The sequence below is a fragment of the Calcarisporiella thermophila genome (assembly GCF_041956535.1).
Source record: "Calcarisporiella thermophila strain CBS 279.70 unplaced genomic scaffold VTP21scaffold_16, whole genome shotgun sequence".
Lineage (NCBI taxonomy): Eukaryota > Fungi > Calcarisporiellomycota > Calcarisporiellomycetes > Calcarisporiellales > Calcarisporiellaceae > Calcarisporiella > Calcarisporiella thermophila.
Genome location: NW_027192206.1, coordinates 28,683 through 48,078, shown reverse-complemented (window position 1 = coordinate 48,078; position 19,396 = coordinate 28,683). Strand labels below are relative to the sequence as shown.

Below are 19,396 nucleotides of genomic sequence, written 5' to 3'. Positions count from 1 at the left end.
ATTTCTACAGCTCTTGGTTTATTTTCGCTTGCGGTTTAGATATAAATATATATATATAGCAAATATATATATATTTATATATATAAAGGCTTGTTTTCCTATTGATTTTTCTGGCACCCGAGTGCGGAATAGATTGTTTTGTTGCTATCATTTTCTTGCAACGAACTGGGAGTCAATCCAAAGTGGTGGATGGGTCTTAATCTCAATCGTGGTGATTCTTTGAGGTCTGACTTGGTTCATCTAATCTATGTCCATCCCCGATATGGTTTTAAACTTTCTCCACTCTTTATTTTTTGTCTATTTTCCTGTTATTTTATCCGTGACATCCGTAGTCTGAGTAAATGTAAAATATATTCCCATTTATTTGTCTTAACTCGTATTCTTTTGTGGTAAAAAGAAAAGAAACGGAACAAAAAAAAACTCCCATACAACAAAAAAAAAATACTTCTAATAAAAAAGGAATGATACACTCCCAGGAAGAAAGAAAAGAAAATAGAAATAGAATAGAAAGTGATCAATGGAATGAAAAAGGATTTTTTTTTTCTCCTCCCCACACAACTACACAATTACAGCGACACCTTCAGCCCAGTAGAATTCGCCCCCACCTGGGCAATCTCACACACTTGACACAAACTTCCGTTGTAGCTCACTTCGTAATTTGCGCGACAATAGGGGCAGTGTACGATATCGCCGCTTGCGCCCCGTAGAAGGGCGGTGTGTGATCCTGCGGAGATAACAAAGGCTGCGTGCTGATCGTAGTCAAGAGGGATGATGTCTCGCGGGGTACGCTCGCATACGGCAAGCATTTGGCGGATTTGGGTGGAGACGTTGGGAGGCGGATTGAGTTCGAGGAGTCTGCGAGCGAAGAGAGAAGCGGTGGCAAAGTTCTTGGCTTTGAAGCAGGCAGTGGATGCGTTCCGTAAGCTGAGGAGCATATGGGCAGGCTTCAGCTGGCAGTGTGTGAAGAGAGCGGCAAGCTCAAGCGCGCGCTTTGTCTCTTCCGGCGGGAGGCTACGCTGCTCTTGCACAATGGCTAAACCCACCAAATATTCCCGGCACTCGTTGACCAGCTGGTGCACCTCGTCGACCTTGTCGGCCTCGGTGACAAGCAGCAAAAGCGAATGCAGGATCTTCTTGAACGTGACGGTGGCATCCTGGAATTTTCCGGCCTTGGTGAGCGCATACGCCGACTGCAAGTCTTGGGACACAATTCGCTGGAGAGAGTTGATTTGGGCGGGGAGTGAGCGCCGCACCTCTTGTTCGTCGGGATTTCTCCGAATGGGCACGACAAGAGGAGGCATCGAGATATTGCCTGGAATGGCGGCACGTGTGGCCTGATACATCGCCATGAAGTGCGGCTTGAGGGGGGTGAAGTTCACGGCTCCAACCTGTCGATTTAGGATTTGCATAGCGGTCTCGAAAGATCCCGCAGCAACGTGGTCGGCCGCCAGTGGAGAGTTCTGCACCCAGAGTGCGGATTCCGGCTGGCCAGGGGTAGGGGCCACGAAGTCGCCCGCGGCTTCTTGTGCTGCGCCATTGATGGCTTCTGCCTCCAACTGTACCTTGAGATCGGGATCGAAGCCCCATCCAGCATCCACGTCAAGGGCCTCTTCACCCATGCCTGCGGGCTCACCACCAACCGAAGTGACGAGTTGGACACCACCAGAAATAATGAGGTCCTCTTCTGCGCCCCAGGCATCCTCCACATTCTCGAGCATAGCTGCTGCAGCTTGAGGAACACCAACTCCTTGCACTGGGGGCTGATTCTCTGCTGCTGCAGCGAAAGCGTTAGCCAGAGATCCACCGGGGACGGACAACAGGGGCCAGTTATTATCCTCCAAGCGTACAACGGGTTCGGGAGGCACAAGCTGATCGCCACGACCACCATAATCCTCTACATCCTCGGGCGTAAGATCCGCGGTAGCAAGAATCGACTCGGCTTCTTCAGCCATTCCATGTGCTTTAGCAGTCAGATAAGCAAGAGGAACTAATTCCAGATAAAAAGGTGAATACAGCTGAAAAGGAAGAGGAATGCAAACAGTGAATACGCACGCTGGCCAACTTCTTTAAGCAGACGTAAACGCTCCTCCACGTCCCCAAGATAGAGGGCATTATGGAATCGTAGCATTTGGTCGCCATGCAATTCTGCAATCTTCATCATCTTACGCAACTTGTCCGTACTTCCCGAAATTAAGTAGAGGAATGAAAGACGATCAAAACTCTTGGTACGCTGGTAGGCTTTTTCCACGATCTGAGAGGAGGATATCGAGAATTAGCCGGCAATTATTGAAAAAAAAAGGGTGGGCCATATTACCTGGAAATTGCCTTGCCTTAGGGCCTCTTTTGCAAGACGGCTCCAGCAGTCCTCACGGTCCATGGCCTTCGCGGTCTCAAGGGCAACTTCCAAGTTGCCACATTCTAGCGCCAAATCAAAGCGCGTCTTATCATCTCGTACGAAGTGCAGAGCAATCTATATAGGGTGAAAAAAAAAATTAACCTATAAGCATAACCAATGTTGTCCTCGAAAAGAGCAAACCTCAGGGTAGCCTTTCTTTTGTAAATAGGCAATGATCGCTTGACCAACAAGGTTCGAGTTACGAATGATATAGAGCACCTCGTCATAATTACGTTTAATGAGGGCAAGTTTGAAGCGATACTCAGTTGGGTCGATCGTGATCACACGGGCATTAGCATCCCGATCGAGGATATGCACCGATTTTCCTTTGACACGAGTGAGATATACAGGGTGCTCAAGCGTGCGGATGATTCCGTGGTCACTAAATAAATCATATCCAAGAGATCAGCCAAATTCCAAAATAAATGAAAAAAACGGTATATATTACCCCTGGGGAAGAGCATATTTAATATGATTAAGCGTGGAATAAACGAAGATGCCCACGTCATCCCAAGCACCGCTCTTGATACGGATTGTCTCATGGATGAGGCTACTTTGTTCCAGGAGTTTGTTTGCAATGGTAATAGCTTAAAGTAAAATAAAAAAAATGAATTATCATGCTTATCATATCTCAAAAATAAATAACTTACTGTGCTTGCTAAGCAATGCCACCATATTCATATCTGCTGACCAAACCACATATTTCACAGGCGGTGTGGACAATTCCGCAAGGGTCTTACGCTGTTGGATATCATAGAGGATTACCGAGTTGGGCGTGCTCAAAAGCAAATTACCGGTGCCTGCGTAGAATATCTCATTCACTTGAGCCGGAGGCTTCACACTCTTAGTCGTAGCGTTGGAAAGGTCTTTAATATGTATTTGCTATGTAAAAGATGAACATAATGTTTAAAGTATGGCCTACAAGTGGAAATAGCCAGCAATTAAAATACCTGATTGATTTTATCAAGCACCGCAAATCTATTACGTGCAATGAAAATCGCAGAGGAACCGGGCCCCCGTTTTTGGTCATCAGAGGGTTCGCGCGGCTCACCGGAAGCAAAATCACGAGGAAGGTTAAAGAGTTCATAAAGTCCACCCTCTGCCGACTATATTTGCCAAAACGATAAAATTACAAAGAGCCTATTAGAAATCGTTCCTGAAAGTGTGGCAAAATGTGAATAACACACCGTTGTCACGAGTACTGCACGCTCAGCAGGGTTATACGAAAGAGAGCGCGGCTGCGTATACTGATTTCCTAAGCGTCGAACAGAAAGAACCGAATTATCAGACCCATTGCTAAAATCGTGTACGTGCAAATATTTGTCTTTGATGTAGAAAAGACTGTTTTGGTGTACGGCGTATGCAGGCCGTTCTCTCTCTAGCTTAAATACGATCAAACCATTGTCATGCCCTAAAAAAAAAGAGGCGAAATGTCACGAAAAGGAGTTGAGGGAATAATGAAACACCAGGTTTACCAGCAGCAAACAAATTTAATTCCGGATGAACAGCCATAACCCAGAAACGATCGTGTTCGCGACGGAATGTCTGAACAGCGGTACGCTTGGACATATCCCACACTCTGATCGTTTTATCTTCACCATTGGAGATGATCAAATCCTGGCGTGGGTGGAAGAGTACGCAGGAAACATTATTGAAGTGACCACGACATGAATCGACTTCCCATGCTTTTGAGTCTATAAAAACAATGTCCATTACTCATTGATTCCAAGCACGGGGTATAATAAATTTAGTACGAACCATTCATTCTCCACAGCTTCACTTGGCGGTCATCACCACATGAGGCAATTAGTGGCAGAGAGGGATGGAATGCGGCCCAGTTCACGCCCCGGTCGTGACCTTCAAGCACATATTTCACCACAACGTCCAGGCTACCAAATAATTCGGGTGGAGCACCTGCACGCTGGAAAGCATCTTCGTACTGCATTAATCCAGGCGAGGATCCTTTTTTCCGCAACCCAGAGACATCCCACACACGCACTGTCTGATCGAGTGATGCCGACACTACAAGATCTTCTTTAGGATGAAATTGCGCGCACATAACATAGTGATTGTGCCCCGTCAAAATAGCGATACACGATCGAGATTGCCAGTTCCAGATGCGAACAGTCTGGTCATCTGATGCACTAACTATCCACGGGCACTCGTGATGGAAGAAGACTGTGCGTACGTAGTCAAGATGGCCATTCAATGTGAATAGGCAGCGGCGTGTCTTGTAGTTCCATACTTTAATTTTGTAATCATCGCCACCTGAGACAAAAAGAGGCTGTGTAGGATGGAAGGCAATTCCACGAACTGGGCCTGTGAGATATAAAAATAAAAAAGCAGAGTGAGTATAAGTAAGAATTAAAAGATAGAAGAGGCAGAATAGAGCCCAGATATTAAGTTAAGTTTGGGGGTTAACGAATTAAAAATTAGTATTTAATTACTCACCATCGTGTTCATCAAAACGTTCTAAAAGGGTCCCCATCCGATAATCCCACAGCTGAATGCACCCATTATGAAGTGCAGCCAGTATCCATGGCCGCTTCGGATGAAACGCAATCCCTTTCACCCTATTGCTCTTTGACTCAAACTATTAGGAAGAATGGTGGTTAATACATGAATATATATATATAGATCTCTGGTTTGCTCATCCGAAGCAATAAAAAAAGAAAATGGATAGAAAAAACTTTTTAACGCAAAAAATAAAGGGGATGATGGATTCTATCGAAAACCTCAAGCATGATTGTGACATTCACCTTTGTTAACATCTGCATTTTGGCACCCTATAAATTTATATCCTCCAAAAAAAAAAAAAGAAAAAACACGAAAAAATAACAAGGGCAAGACGAGGACGAAACAAGAAAATTTCGCTGCGAAAGAAAAGAGAACTATCCCAATAATATCTCAGACTATCCAAGATCTTAAAATGACATGTGGCTTGCAAATTAGGACAGATGTCGAGATATGATTTGGGGACTCTAGGCACTAATTGCTTGGAAGCAGTTTAAAATAAAAGAATTCACCATAGATGCCAAGAGCATTCATTGACATATTTTGCATTAGAGTTTCGTAGGCATTCGTTCTATCTATATGTCTATAATTTCATAATTCGATCGATTAACAGCCCTGGCTCTTCTTTTCACGTATTATTTCTAGCGTCTCGAATATTTCATGCAATATAAAAAACACAATATAACTTTAGTTTCAATCACAGCAGCTTCGCAGAAACCCTGGTGAGGGCAAATATGATCTTCAACTTCTCAGCCGAAAGCCTTTCGAGCCCTACATTTAATACTAGTTTCATTTTTCCAGTCCACAATTAAGAGTGCTTTAAGGGTATATATCAAAATAATTGACAATCTCACACTCCAAGCAAACAAAATTATTATTAATTATTAGAGATACAAAAAAAAAACTAACACTCATATTAAAATTAACTATGTAATCGCTACTGCTTTTGTTTCTTCTTCTTCTTCTTCCCGCCTTCTTCTTTACCCTTCACTCCTTCTTCAGTGTGCGATTTACCATTAACATCCGCACCCCCTTTTTTACCTCTCTTTTTCTTTTTCTTCTCTTCACCTTTAGAAGATTCTGGTTCGATATTTTCATGGGAAGCCAATTTCTGGCTCACGTTATCCGCTTTATGCTTCTTTGAAGGTGGTGGTTGAGCAGATATCTCCTCTTCTTCCTCCTCTTCTTCCTCCTCCTCTAACTCATGTGGGTGCTTTTCCGCCTCTTGATTCGCTAAATACATTTTTCTCTCGGCATCATAGCGCTCCTTTCCCTCCATGTATTTTTTCTCAAATACTTTCCTCTGCTCTTGAGGAAGTTGCTTCCACCTTTCCCCGATAATCGTTACGATTTGTTTTTGATCTGCATCAGGAAATTCGGCTTTGATCTTAGGACGCACTTCGTTGCTAAAAAGAATATAGGCCGTGTTTGGCTTCTTAGGGGCGTTTGGATCGATATCGCGCTTGCGTTTTGGGGCAACAGCATGAGCATCTTCATACAAATAATTGAATATCTGTGGTAAAATATTGTTTGTCTCCTCAAGAAAGTCAGCGACAGTCCGAAGTGCTGCAACAGCCTAAATGAGAGTTAAAAAAATAATTTAGCAAAAATCAAACGTGTTTAACGCGCTTTTTAAGCGTATAATTACATTCAAAGTCTTCTTTTTCAGCGACTTTACGAGATTACTCCTTTCTTGGTATGAGAGTTGCGACATCAGTTAACGATTAAACCGGTGCTTGAATTGATGAATAGAAAGAAACTACGCGTTAGTATTATGGATTAAACGCGTAATTTGTACCGCTCTCATAAAAAAGGTCAAAATCACAGGTCAAAATGTAGATCAAAATGTAATGGTTACCTTTAATTTTATAATTACGCGACCAGAAGCTAGCTGAGCGAGAGAGAGAGAAAAAAAAATAGAGCGAACTGTTTTGCAATCAGAACAAACAGGGGGAAATAATAAACTTATAGATGGGAATTTTAGAGATCAGGGGTGTAACAAATATTAATCGGAGTTACAAAATTTTTCGTGGCTTATTTCCAATGCTTCTTTACCGAGACATTACCCATTGCAATTTTTAACGAAGTGCGTGAAATGGTATGTTCAGCTAACTTGCCAATATTACTCATTCTCTCTAATGACATACTGTACTAGTCGGTCACACTAAATACAGATCTTGGTGAGCTCAAAATAGAGGTATTTTGTGAGGCAGTTCCAAGAACAGCTGAGGTATTTATATTTATTAAATTAAATTATGGATCTCGTTGATTCTCCTCTCGTATTGTACAAAATAGAATTTTCTTGCATTATGTGCAAGTGGGTATTATGACAACACCCTTTTTCATCGGTAAAGATTAAATAAATTTTCCTCGATGCGAGCATTCCCTTTACCTTTTTTATTATTGTTTACATTTCATAATCACAGTAATATTGCCGGGTTTATGGTGCAGACAGGCGATCCTACGGGAACAGGCAAAGGTGGAACTTCAATATGGGGGCGGAAATTTGCAGATGAAATACGGTCTACACTAAAGGTTTTTGCAGAATATACACTGAAATTTGTCTTTAACTCGATATTAACTATTTTAATGCACTGTTAGCATAATGCTAGAGGCATCGTATCGATGGCCAATTCAGGTCCGGATACCAATGGTAAATATCAATGAGTGTGTTTGAAAGATTCTTAGAATATATATGAAGGAAATTTTCATATTTTTCATTAGGATCTCAATTTTTCATCACCTATGGCAAGCAGCCCCATCTCGATGGAAAATACACTATATTTGGAAAGTAAGAACCGTCTAATCTATTCAGGGTCAACATGGATCTAACCTCTTTTCACTAACTTTTGTTTATTTTTTCAGGGTAATTGATGGTGCCGATACTACCTTGGATGCTATTGAAAAGGTGCCTGTCGATGAAAAATATCGTCCGATCCAAGATGTCCGTATTCGAAGTATAACCATCCATGCCAATCCAATAGCTGAACAAACAATATAGATAATAATGGCCCTATCTGTAAATATGAATAAAATACGATCAACTTCAATCTATGTAGATCTATTTTTTCGTCGCAGCTCTTGTGGAATCTGCTTCATTTTGCATTTGGCCTCCAGCATACCTTGCAAAATTCTTAGTTTTATATCTTTTCCGGTTGCATCCCAATCTTATTCTCAACCTTCATCAATGCCAACTTGTAAAATGCCCCATATGGTACATGACCTATTGGCCTGTATTGACGCATTCATAGACGGAATGGTCTGCAAATACGATTTACCAGCTTATGGGCAAATTTGAAAAACGATTGAGAATCTAAAGTGTAGATAAGAATGAGAGCCGGAACAACAAGTAGAGTTAAGCTATTAGCATCCAAGTTAATTATACTTTTTTTTAACTTCTACAAAACGAGCTTAATAAATGGCTTAATGGTTCGGGTTTTTTGGAGTTCTACTTCAGGTTCACCCGCCACATAGAAATTCAGCCCTAATCTCTGCTGTATTTTGTGATACCAAGCCTAGAGATGCAGTAGAAATTGCATTCACTTAAAAGCGAGTGACTGAATTTTAAAATAATACGCTCTATCAAGGAACAAAGCTTTCTTTGAGTTATCCGCTGATTCAACACCTTCAATAGATTGTCGCTCTATCCAAACCATTGCTCACGCCTATCCGCTTGTTCCATGCCCAAGGAAATACTAAAAGTGGTGATTATAGGAGATGGTGGTGTCGGAAAAGTAAGTAACTTATGAATTATCTTTAATAATCTCCATTTTCATTCTCTTGCGATGTATCCTCATCTATTCTCGTGTATAATCGCACAGACTTCTCTTCGCAATCAGGTAATTACAAGCGTAGAGATTGATTTTATTTTACTATTGCTTAAGTACTTTATCGAATTTTTGCCTTTTCTCTAAAGTTCATTCATAGGCGCTTCACAAATCAGTATAAAGCAACTATCGGGGCAGATTTTATCACGAAGCAGGTCTTCTTGGGAGAGCGATCAGTGACCCTGCAAATATGGGACACAGCAGGTACAAGAGACTTAAATTGGTTCTAGCAATCCATTGTCTTATTTTCTCTACTAAGGACAAGAGCGCTTTCAATCCCTCGGTGTAGCGTTTTATCGCGGTGCAGATGCCTGCATCCTCGTTTACGATGTCACAGACTATCTTTCCTTTGAACATCTTGAACGCTGGCGATCCGAGTTCATCAAACAGGCCGCCATCCACGATCCCACAGAATTCCCATTCATACTTATTGGAAATAAAATCGATATTGATGATCGAGTGGTATCCCGAAGACAGGCCAAAGCATTCGCACAGCGTTATTCAGGTCGGCAGCAGCAAATATCTCACTTTGAAGCAAGCGCCAAAGATGGAACAAATGTGGAAGAAGCGTTTACACATATTGCAAGAATAGTAAAAGTTCCTGTAATGGATTTCGACATGACAGAGAGCGATGTGATGTCTATAGGTCATCGGACGCAGCGGCCATCAGAGCGAGCGAGCTGTTGCTGGTAACATTTCTTTATCTAATAATTATTATTTTCTTGTTGATTTACGCATCTTTAATATATATCATCCTGTATTTCTTTCGTAATATTAAAATATAGAATTTTATTACCGAAATGAAAAAAGGAATCAATTATTTACATAAAGAACGTAGTTAAATGAAAAGAATAGGCTGAAGAGTGCTGGTAAGATGTTCATTAGAATTATAAACCGTCATTCCAATGCTGACCCATCTCTGGGACGATATTGTATACCACGTCGCTCTAACTCATCTTCAACATATTCCGGGATACGACCGTGCACTGCGGTAGCATAAACCCCTTTTGCATAGCCATCTAATGATTTCGCAAATAAAATCGATGGAATCACAGTTGTAATATACTAAGATAAAAAGAGAATTACCAATTCTTTGCCATCGAGACACCCAGCTGTCTCCTGGGCCCATCATTGCAATAAATCTAGATCAAAAATTATATAAATCTTTGTACATAAATGATTTTAATTCCCTGGTTCTAACCCCTCAAATTTTTGAACTTGTGCACTCCATCACTCTATCAATATTGCCTCTAAGTTCTAAAATGTCTTCACAATTATCACATCCGCTTCTTTTGAACTGATCTACGTTCTAAAGCAAACTCAGATTGCAATACTGGGTAAGAAAAATATGTAATATACTAACCTTGATCAGACAGCACAGCATGCAAGCACGCAGCTGTTTGCGATCGCGAGGTATCTCTGCCATAATGCTCCACTTGAGATCTATTTTCAGATGTTAGATCTAAGTAGAACTATTTTATACACCCAAGGAAAAGCTGCGCCTCTCAAAGACTTCAAATACGCGAAATCGACGATGGTCTATTTATTCCGATTCAATTATTGATAAAAAAATACACTCGGATACAATTTCCTTGTCCTCTTCTTTCCTGACTTGTAAACATGGCCACAGCTGAATTTCCTCTTCTGAAAAATGATTTAATTTTACGCGCTGCTCGAGGTACTTTACAACCTATTTTCGAATTTTATATGACTTCTCCGAGCATTAGGTAGTATGGTTCTATATCTTTTCTCACTCTCTATCTATAGGCGAGCCCACCGAACGCGCTCCTGTTTGGGTAATGCGACAGGCAGGAAGATATCTACCTGGTAAGCTATTTGTTTTACTATATGTACTATATGCACACTGCAAATTATATTAGTATTCATCTTTCTAATTTTAATCATACGATAAGAATTCCGTCAAGCTCGTGAACGTAACGATTTTTTCACTATTTGCCGTACTCCCGAACTTGCCTGTGAAGTGACCCTCCAGCCCATTGACCGTTATTCCGATCTCCTCGATGCGGCCATCATTTTCTCCGACATTCTTGTCGTACCACAGGCATTAGGTCTCGAGGTCGAGATGCTCCCTGGAAAAGGGCCTCATTTCCCCAATCCACTCGATACTCCTGCGGATGTTGCTCGGCTGACCAAGGATGTCGATACGCATACGGTGTTAAAATATGTGTATGATGCTATCACTTTGACACGGCATCGACTCAACGGCCGTGTGCCTCTACTCGGATTTGCGGGTGCGCCATGGACCCTTATGGCCTACATGATCGAGGGTGGAGGTAGCAAAACATTGTCAAAGGCTAAGACATGGCTATTTATGCACCCCTCAGAAAGTCACGATCTTCTGCAACGGGTAACTGATGTGGTGGTAGATTTTTTGGTGGGTCAAGTTCAAGCAGGTGCTCAGGTAATGTAATATTCACATATTTTGTGACCCTTCTTCGCTTTTTTCTTGCACACACATCGTTATTTATCATGGTTTCGATTATAGATGCTCCAAATATTTGAGTCTTGGGCTGGTGAACTCAGCCCACAAGACTTCGCTGTCTTCTCGCTCCCCTACCTCCGTCAAATTTCCAAATGTGTTAAGCAGAAGCTCGGAGATAATCAAGTTCCAATGACTATTTTTGCTAAAGGTGCTTGGTTTGCTCTCGATGACTTGTGCGACTCTGGTTATGACGTCGTTTCTATCGACTGGACAATTGATCCGGAGTCTGCGCGAAAGATTGCAAGAGGAAGGGTTACGTTGCAAGGAAACATGGATCCATGTGTGCTCTATGGAGGGGAAAAAGCAATTCGTCACAAGGCAACAGAAATGGTCCGCGGATTCGGTGGCGGAAAGGGAAGATATATTGCGAATCTTGGCCATGGAATTTTGCCAACTGTGGACCCTGAGGCATTACGGTTATTCTTTCAGACTGTAAAGGCGGAGAGTGAGAAATAGGCTTGTTAATTTATTATTTGGCCTTTAAAAAAGAAAATATGCCTCAATGTATTTTATAAATACGCTTGTTTGATTTCGTGCCAAATTACAATCATTTGCGTTTCCTAAGCACAAAATGATACATTTTTTACAATAGTCCAAATTTATCGAGCTTGCTTCAGAGCATACGTATCTGCAAAATGCAAAAATTATTGTAAATGGAGAATTGATGAGCAAAGACATTATAAACATGTAAAGGCTACATCGCCTCAACTAGTGCAAATTTTAACAAAATAAAGTTTTCGTTTTGAAATAGAACAGATGGATTTTACCATTATTTTTATAGTCATCATCCAAATGACGAGAAAAAAATCTCAGGCCTTCACCCAAAGTGGTATATAATTCTCAGGAACAGCAGCAAACCGCTAGTTTATCAGCAGTAAATTTTTATACATTTTCTCACTTTCTCCCTAAATCTTGATACATTTTATCATTCATTTCATTTCCAGCTGTTGCGAATAAAGTATATAGTGCACGTGTAACCTAGTATTTATTCCAAACTACCGATATTATTCAAAGAAATTGACAAGCAAATTAGCACCCTATGGTCATAAAGTTAAAGAACTATTTATAATACTTGGATCTCATTATAAAGGAGCTCAGATAAGTTTGCAATATTTTTCCATTTGATTAACACTAGGAGCATCCTTGGCATATTTCCCGCAAGCGTCGATGCATTTACCATAAGAGTCCAAGAACGTGGAATCATCACAGTAACATTCAAAGATGTCTAATAGAGAAAATTAGAATGGACGATTGAATTAAGGAATTGGTTCAGCCAACATTTTACCTTTGTAGAACTCTCCATCATCTTTATTGCTGGCCGCTTTAGGGACACATTTGCGCAAGAGTTCTGTCATCCCATGGCAAGCTTCAAGCGAGCATTCTTCACGACGAATGAAGGGAAAAGCTTGGACAGAGGTAGATGCTAAAACAGCGACGACAATAAGAGTGCTGAGCTTCATCGCTAAGTGTATCTAGTTCAATGATTTAGCTGTTATAACCAATGAATTTGATGTGAATAATATATTATTATCTTTAGCAAGAGTGGAGAGATGAAGAACTTATATAGATTCGAGCTGCATAAAAAGATAATTCTAATTTTCTACGGTAGTTCTATAAGGCATTTCCATTTTAATGACTTTCTCTTTCATATTTCAGCCATTTTTCGATACCAAGAAAAACACTAAGCAAATGAACTAAAGAAGACCACAGCCTCACAGAAATGAAATCATTTATGCTTGGCAAATCAGCCGAGTGAATTTTCTAGCATTTTCTTAAGAAGGCTCTTATATTGTTTGAGCGGAAAACGATCTTGGCTCCACTACACTGAATTCCATATGCTCCATAGAATAGTTTGATGCTTGGACAGTGATCGAATCATATGACGCAAATTCAGTACGAGATAATTTATGAGACACTTGAGGCAATAATTAAGTTACTCATAAAGACCATCAAATAGTTGAGAAGCATTTAAATTATTTCTCTAAAATATAGTATATAGAAAATATATTATAGAATGTGTGACATCTTAAAAACTTTATCTAAAAGAGAAAAAAAAAAGAAATGATATAGGATACACTATGGGCGCAGAACAGTATTGGGTCAACTCGTATGAATTATGAATTATATAGTAATAAATTATTCTGGATATAGTTTTTTTTTTTTTCATAGAGAAACGCGATTAATGGATAAGCTTAATAAAAGGGAACAAAATTTCAACAGAACACAGTGCATCATTTTATAATTTCTTCTTATTCTTTTTAGCCAGTTCTTTCTCTAATCTTTGTTGCTTCCGGAATGCACGATATCTAGTATCTGTCTTACAGAAGTAGTCCCAGAATCTGAACTGGGAGCCATAGTTGTTGACGAAAGCAAGGTGATGGTAATCGTGGTGCTCGGCTCCTAGATACGATAAACTGGAGTGAGCAATTGGAGGAATAACAAGTGTAAAAATGATAAGTCCCACCTGCCCAGAAAGGGATGAAATTGTGGAGAGACCAAGGGAAATCTATTGAGCAATGTTAAATGGCCCAGCGTGAATAAAAAGAAATAAAAACAACTAAGACAGGTCAATTCGTACCATATCCTGAGTGCGAATCCACAGCTTGAGCCATCCGCACGATCAGCCACAACAAGAAGGTAAAGAGATGGAAGTCATTAGCGAACGAGCAGTAGATGAGCGGTCCCAACATGGTGCCAAGTCCTAAAATAAGAGTTTCCATCCAAGATGTGTACTCGGCAGCCTGGAATATTATAGGTGTGAATACGAAAAATTAAGGAAACAGCAGAAGCCCATTTCGAACAAGTCAAAATTACCATGCCAAAAGGTGCAGCATATTCGTGATGCACTTTATGAATATGCTTGTAAAGATAAGGAGTATGTAAAGCTCTATGTCCCCAGTAATTATAAGCATCTTCAATGACAAGGAAAAATGCAATTTGAAGACAAATTGCTTGCCTACGGAAGAAAAGTTTCAAAAATATGAGCTTGAATGATTATTATTACAATGACATTCAGATGAAATAGTGCTCACCAACTAGGCAACGGTACTTCTGTAATTTTCATTCCCAGATATTCAGCTAAAGGATGAAATGTCAAAGCGACCATTGGGAGTTCCACGAAAATATGTAGGAATAGCACGCCTCTTAAGCATTTCAACCATTGTTCTCGAGTCGGGTACTTATCCTAAGAAAACAGATGATATAATTTGAAATGTAAGGATGAGCATCACTCGATGAGTCTATCTAAAGGTATAGCAAAGGAAACACGTTACAGGCTGCAGCTTATATTTTTGAAGGGCCGGGATATAGTCCGCAATCCAAAATGGAACATATCTTCCAAAGTACGCGACTTCGTGAGTAACGAAAGCAACAATTGCAGTGACAACGGCAGGATTGCGGCCCTCATATAAGGCTACCCATTGTCTCTCAATGAAGTTGAGGTCACCGGCGTTAAGAGTGGCATTCATTTTCGGAATGTGAAGCCAAATTTCAAAAGGCAAATTGGCTAGAGGAAAGGCTCGAGAAATAGTAAAAAAATATCGAATGTTCCGCCCTTAAAGCGAATTCCAATTTGTCGTAGGTTAGGTTAAAAGTGGGCAGATGATATTTTAGCCAATCAGGGTGCATCGAGTATTCATTCTTACAACGGTCGGTCTTCCTAAATTCATTTTTGCGGGGGTGTTGGGAATGTTAGCTGTGACTATACTAGCTGGTGAGTTTTCACAAGTTTGATTGGCTTCGGAAGAATTCTTTCCTTCAAGTTGGGTCATCTGAGAGATATAAATGACAAATAGAAGGCATATACGGTATCTTCTAGAAACCTGTTAAAAGACCTGATTTAGAAGAGTGAAATTTTTTAAAGAGATTAAATCTTAGGCACTTTATTGATTAACGCTAGTATTTGTGCCGGCCGAAAATGGATAATATCTGTTTATTCACGAAATAGATGAAATTTACTTGTAATGGGAGCAACCCTAATTCAATTTTTCATACAACAAGCCTAGAAACCTCTACACAATAATTTAATATAAGGTAATCACTATGCCTCTTCATCACCATATTCGTGGTGCTACAGCATTCAATAGCTTTAATATATCGATAATTCTGACATGAGAGCCTACTTGCTATGATAAGCAATAGTATCTCATATAGGGTAAATTGCGATCTTACATATTATGGCATAGGAAAAAATCATCATCTAACATGTAAGAATTAACCAATCTAAATTGTAAAAAAGTAAACGATCAATATGGAAGATGTGAATATATATTATATCTATTCAGTTAAAATTGTTAATATAGGGTCAATCCATTGTTTATTCGCAAGAAATAGTATTTAATAGTCAATTCGTTAATATTAGATTCATCGATTGCTATATTGCAAACCAACAAATCAGCCAGTTTGAATAGTTCTCCCTGGATATAAGCAATTAATGATATGTTGCGCTCCTATTCAGAAAAACCAAGCCAAAGTAAAAGCTTAACCATAAGTTGATATTTAAATGCGGTTCTTTATTGAATTGATTTTAATTAAGGCACAATTAGTAAAGGAATTATTTATTTTGCTATATCATATAAAACCTAAACCACTCTTTGTTTATAGAGTTATCAGAAAAGTAGCTACTTGTAAGAATTCTCAAATTTTAGCAAAGAATTTTGTGCTGGCTGTGAATCGCAAGTACGCAACGATTAAGGCTGCCATGACAGTGCAAGCTATTCGTCCCTGAAATATTAGCTAATAATTACTTATCTGAATTAACTGTAGCCTTTACCTCCGGTAAATTCTATTAAAGGAGTAAAATAATTATGTCCTGCTGCATCCAGTAATGCTCCACTGCAAAATACAAAGAATATTTAAAGATTGGCCCTAATTAATTGGTAAAGGATTTTTTTTTACCTTGCTGGAGTTCCAAACAACATTCCAAAAAATTGAGAAATCGATATTATGCCCATTGCAAAATCCAAATCCTCTGCCTTTACAATTGTCGCTACTACGACGGGGAACAAGGAAATGAAGCCTCCTGCAGTGAAGCCATAAATTAACTGGAGGAAAAATTAGGAGGTCAATCACCCGCAATAGAATTACAGTGAATTGGATATTTACCACATAGATTATCAGCACACCGAGACTTTTTGCAAAAGGCCAAATGGCCATCGTAGACAACCCTGCTATTAATGTGCACCAGAGCAAAGCGTTTAAGCGACCACTAGTATTTGGAACTAGGTAAAATCATTAACTGTTGGAGTTTGTCAACACTGACTTACAACAAATCTGCTGATGCCCCAATCACTACACGACCCAAGCTATTTATTCCGCTCATAACACCTACGAGAATCGCAGCTGTGGGTTGGTCAATATTGATCGTGCTTGCGTATCCTAATTATAAGCTGAGTGAGATATCGTAGCCATCCCAATGAAAGCAATTGATACCTTACTTGGAAGCATAAGAAAAGGTGGAAGATATCTGGGCCGTAATAAATAAGCAAGGATATAATATAATCTATTTCTGAAGCTAATATCTTTACCCGAAGCTTGCAAAGATTCCAAAGCAAAATAGAGCTGCTAAACGATTTGTAAAAATATCAGGTTTAAATAGTACTTTTTTTTGAGTACTTTTTAATGGAATTCGAGGGCGACAAAGGATTGATCCAACAACTAGAAGAATTAAACTGATAATCGCTGAAATGCGGAGTGACCAACGGTATCCGTATTGATCTGGATTGAAAAACAATTAATCATATCTATGTTTAAAATAGTAATAAAGGGATAATACCTATAATATATCTTACCAACGGCGATAGGCAAAGTCCGCCGATACCAGATCCAGATACCGTAATGCCCGTTGCCTATATTTGAAAAAAAAAAGCTATAATATTATAGGTAAATTTCAATATAAACAATTAAGAACATTACTTACTAAGCCCAGGTGTTTCTTGAACCATTGATTTGGTAGAAGAATAGAAGGAAAAAACAGGCAAGCGAAGCCGATTCCGAACATGATGCCTTGGGTAATATAAAGTTGCCACAGCTATTATAATAATATAAAAATGTAAACACTTTATGTCTCTTGCTACTGTTTTTGGATTGTCTTTACATGTGTATTGAAACTTGCAAGAAGAAGGGCTAATGGGCACAAAACGGCGCCAAACATCATGCAAATACGGAATCCAATCCGTTGAGATACGATGATAAACATAGGACCGAGGAGAAACATTAAAGCATTTGAAGATGTGCCGATATAAGATATAGCCTGATCTGTGGCTTGACCAACGAATTCTTTTGTGAGATACACCTCCTAGCAACCTGAAATAAGTAAAGAATTAAATTAAAAATTAAAATGGACTATACCTGGTATATGCCCCACGTGTATGTGATACCAAAATTATTAAAGACGATCAAGAACCCTCCTAGCGTCACCAACCAAGCACGCCAGGAGTCTATCTGTGAGATATCCGCCTCGCTGGTTTTATTTTCTTCTATCTCGAGTTCAACTGTTATATCTTCATTGCTTTTTACAGAGGAAAAACGCCTAGCGCCTGAATCAGATTCGTTTGGAAATTTTTCGTGAAGAGGCTTTCCATTTGACTTCACGGATGCAAATTTTTTTTGACTCATCTTTCACTATCTATGCTATGGTGAATAATTCATTGCCTTGTCGCGTGTGAGAAGACCTTTTATAATGAATTGATATCTGCATGCTGGGCATCTATGTTAGGAACTATTTCAATTCATTCTACTTATGCCTACTAATGACTCGGCTGATAGAAAGCCCCCTATCAGCTTACATTACTGAAATAATAAGCCGGGAGCACAAAAAATTGTTACGAAAATAGTAAGGAGCCTAGGAGGTGTTTCCAATTAAGGCAACAAGTAGGCTCAAATAACCTTACACAATCATAAATAATATTCAAACTCTATAATATAAAGCCGGTGTAACAACAGCTACAAGCATCATTTAGTTAAATTTATATCCGATAGATATGGTAGGGATAATCTTCAGGTGCCCACCATACTATTCCAGTGCGGCTTCCATATGAAAGCTAGAAATTCATTAGTTCTGCTTCTTGATTTCCCCACATCTTTTCAAATCGGCATAAATCTTCGCGCTAACGGGACGACACCTTTCCGACCCATGCAAATGCATTCTCTCTAGAATCAGCTTACTGGTATTAATGCAACTGAAAGTATCCTGCTCAGTGCTAAGTAGTAATATCATCCTTTTAGAGTTGCGTATAGCTTGAATAAAAACGGTACTTGAGGAATCAATTCGAAAAAACAAGAGTATAATAAAAAAGCCATTGATCATGTACTATAACTCTCTTTAAGATTGAAAGAACAGTGTTATCGACTTCCTTACACTAAGAACTCTGTCTTTGAAGTTTGAAAAAGCATATTGTCTTAATGAACCAACCATATTTTACAAACTCTCAAATGCTATTTTTACGGCTCCTTAGGATATATAGAGATGGATGCTTCCAGATCTTTTAGAGTGCTGTTTTACAGCAAATCAAGTCTCAGGATATTAACGGCGAGATCCCGGATGATTTTTGTCAACTAACGCCTGCAAATTACACAAGGCCATAGCACGTCAATGAACTGGACCGCCGATTTGGATAGTCAAGCTTCTTGTGGTCTCATCCTGCAACTTTAACTTGTACATTAGCCTTTGGCAATAAAAACGTTTCTCTTAAAGGCTATGTAATTAAACTTTGTTACTCCACAAGAGACACTTTTGTGAACTTTTTTACTATTGACATTTTCTTAATCAAACGACGCTTTATTCACAAATTCAAAAATATATACAGAATATTTAATCGAACATTGTGATACGATTAAAAGGACTATTCCAAAAGTCTTTTTTCAAGTTTTCTTGCTAGCCTTTACCTTGTTTGAATTTAGATTCTCCGACGATATAGCTTACTTACAGTACATTAAGATAAAGTAAAGCGAAGGACGAATTATATAATTTAACTGGTATATATAATCGGGACTGCATTTTCATCGGGACCTATGATAGTGGCACGTAAAGTTATGCGAATTAATTAGAGAATGGAAAAGCATATTTCTCTCCGAATGGATCCATTGGAAAGTCTTCGACATCATTGCCTTCAAGCCTCTGACTCATCCTTCTCCAAAATTATTCAGCCAATGACATTA

At 39.4% G+C, this 19,396-nt stretch overlaps 10 protein-coding genes across 10 annotated transcripts; 3 read left to right on the top strand and 7 right to left on the bottom strand.

The window, feature by feature from the left end:
* Positions 1-566: 566 nt before the first annotated feature.
* Positions 567-5,172, bottom strand: VTP21DRAFT_2928 (uncharacterized protein; the record flags this gene model as incomplete). The annotated part of the gene is made up of 12 exons (XM_069393174.1): positions 567-1,987; positions 2,053-2,251; positions 2,315-2,470; positions 2,537-2,777; positions 2,844-2,982; positions 3,046-3,277; positions 3,346-3,501; positions 3,583-3,806; positions 3,871-4,089; positions 4,154-4,714; positions 4,847-4,988; positions 5,155-5,172. The coding sequence occupies 12 exons, from the start codon at positions 5,170-5,172 to the stop codon at positions 567-569; spliced, it is 3,708 nt and encodes a 1,235-aa protein (XP_069249538.1).
* Positions 5,173-5,846: 674 nt separating this feature from the next.
* Positions 5,847-6,623, bottom strand: VTP21DRAFT_2927 (uncharacterized protein; the record flags this gene model as incomplete). Its single annotated transcript, XM_069393173.1, has 2 exons — positions 5,847-6,485; positions 6,558-6,623. 2 exons carry the CDS (start codon positions 6,621-6,623, stop codon positions 5,847-5,849), a joined length of 705 nt encoding a protein of 234 aa, XP_069249537.1.
* Positions 6,624-7,004: 381 nt separating this feature from the next.
* On the top strand, positions 7,005-7,910 carry VTP21DRAFT_2926 (uncharacterized protein; the record flags this gene model as incomplete). The annotated part of the gene is made up of 7 exons (XM_069393172.1): positions 7,005-7,007; positions 7,065-7,139; positions 7,205-7,257; positions 7,336-7,444; positions 7,511-7,562; positions 7,634-7,700; positions 7,775-7,910. The coding sequence occupies 7 exons, from the start codon at positions 7,005-7,007 to the stop codon at positions 7,908-7,910; spliced, it is 495 nt and encodes a 164-aa protein (XP_069249536.1).
* A 679-nt stretch (positions 7,911-8,589) lies between these two features.
* Positions 8,590-9,429, top strand: VTP21DRAFT_2925 (uncharacterized protein; the record flags this gene model as incomplete). Its single annotated transcript, XM_069393171.1, has 4 exons — positions 8,590-8,643; positions 8,731-8,748; positions 8,826-8,940; positions 8,996-9,429. The coding sequence occupies 4 exons, from the start codon at positions 8,590-8,592 to the stop codon at positions 9,427-9,429; spliced, it is 621 nt and encodes a 206-aa protein (XP_069249535.1).
* A 204-nt stretch (positions 9,430-9,633) lies between these two features.
* Positions 9,634-10,162, bottom strand: VTP21DRAFT_2924 (uncharacterized protein; the record flags this gene model as incomplete). The annotated part of the gene is made up of 4 exons (XM_069393170.1): positions 9,634-9,755; positions 9,823-9,878; positions 9,963-10,045; positions 10,100-10,162. The coding sequence occupies 4 exons, from the start codon at positions 10,160-10,162 to the stop codon at positions 9,634-9,636; spliced, it is 324 nt and encodes a 107-aa protein (XP_069249534.1).
* Positions 10,163-10,356: 194 nt separating this feature from the next.
* On the top strand, positions 10,357-11,695 carry VTP21DRAFT_2923 (uncharacterized protein; the record flags this gene model as incomplete). Its single annotated transcript, XM_069393169.1, has 4 exons — positions 10,357-10,414; positions 10,504-10,563; positions 10,650-11,158; positions 11,243-11,695. 4 exons carry the CDS (start codon positions 10,357-10,359, stop codon positions 11,693-11,695), a joined length of 1,080 nt encoding a protein of 359 aa, XP_069249533.1.
* Positions 11,696-12,333: 638 nt separating this feature from the next.
* On the bottom strand, positions 12,334-12,699 carry VTP21DRAFT_2922 (uncharacterized protein; the record flags this gene model as incomplete). The annotated part of the gene is made up of 2 exons (XM_069393168.1): positions 12,334-12,464; positions 12,525-12,699. 2 exons carry the CDS (start codon positions 12,697-12,699, stop codon positions 12,334-12,336), a joined length of 306 nt encoding a protein of 101 aa, XP_069249532.1.
* Positions 12,700-13,475: 776 nt separating this feature from the next.
* Positions 13,476-14,706, bottom strand: VTP21DRAFT_2921 (uncharacterized protein; the record flags this gene model as incomplete). Its single annotated transcript, XM_069393167.1, has 6 exons — positions 13,476-13,639; positions 13,704-13,745; positions 13,818-13,980; positions 14,054-14,195; positions 14,272-14,423; positions 14,512-14,706. 6 exons carry the CDS (start codon positions 14,704-14,706, stop codon positions 13,476-13,478), a joined length of 858 nt encoding a protein of 285 aa, XP_069249531.1.
* Positions 14,707-15,874: 1,168 nt separating this feature from the next.
* On the bottom strand, positions 15,875-16,393 carry VTP21DRAFT_2920 (uncharacterized protein; the record flags this gene model as incomplete). The annotated part of the gene is made up of 4 exons (XM_069393166.1): positions 15,875-15,951; positions 16,011-16,072; positions 16,136-16,281; positions 16,343-16,393. 4 exons carry the CDS (start codon positions 16,391-16,393, stop codon positions 15,875-15,877), a joined length of 336 nt encoding a protein of 111 aa, XP_069249530.1.
* Positions 16,394-16,903: 510 nt separating this feature from the next.
* Positions 16,904-17,854, bottom strand: VTP21DRAFT_2919 (uncharacterized protein; the record flags this gene model as incomplete). The annotated part of the gene is made up of 5 exons (XM_069393164.1): positions 16,904-16,954; positions 17,029-17,085; positions 17,157-17,267; positions 17,334-17,534; positions 17,588-17,854. 5 exons carry the CDS (start codon positions 17,852-17,854, stop codon positions 16,904-16,906), a joined length of 687 nt encoding a protein of 228 aa, XP_069249529.1.
* Positions 17,855-19,396: the final 1,542 nt, after the last annotated feature.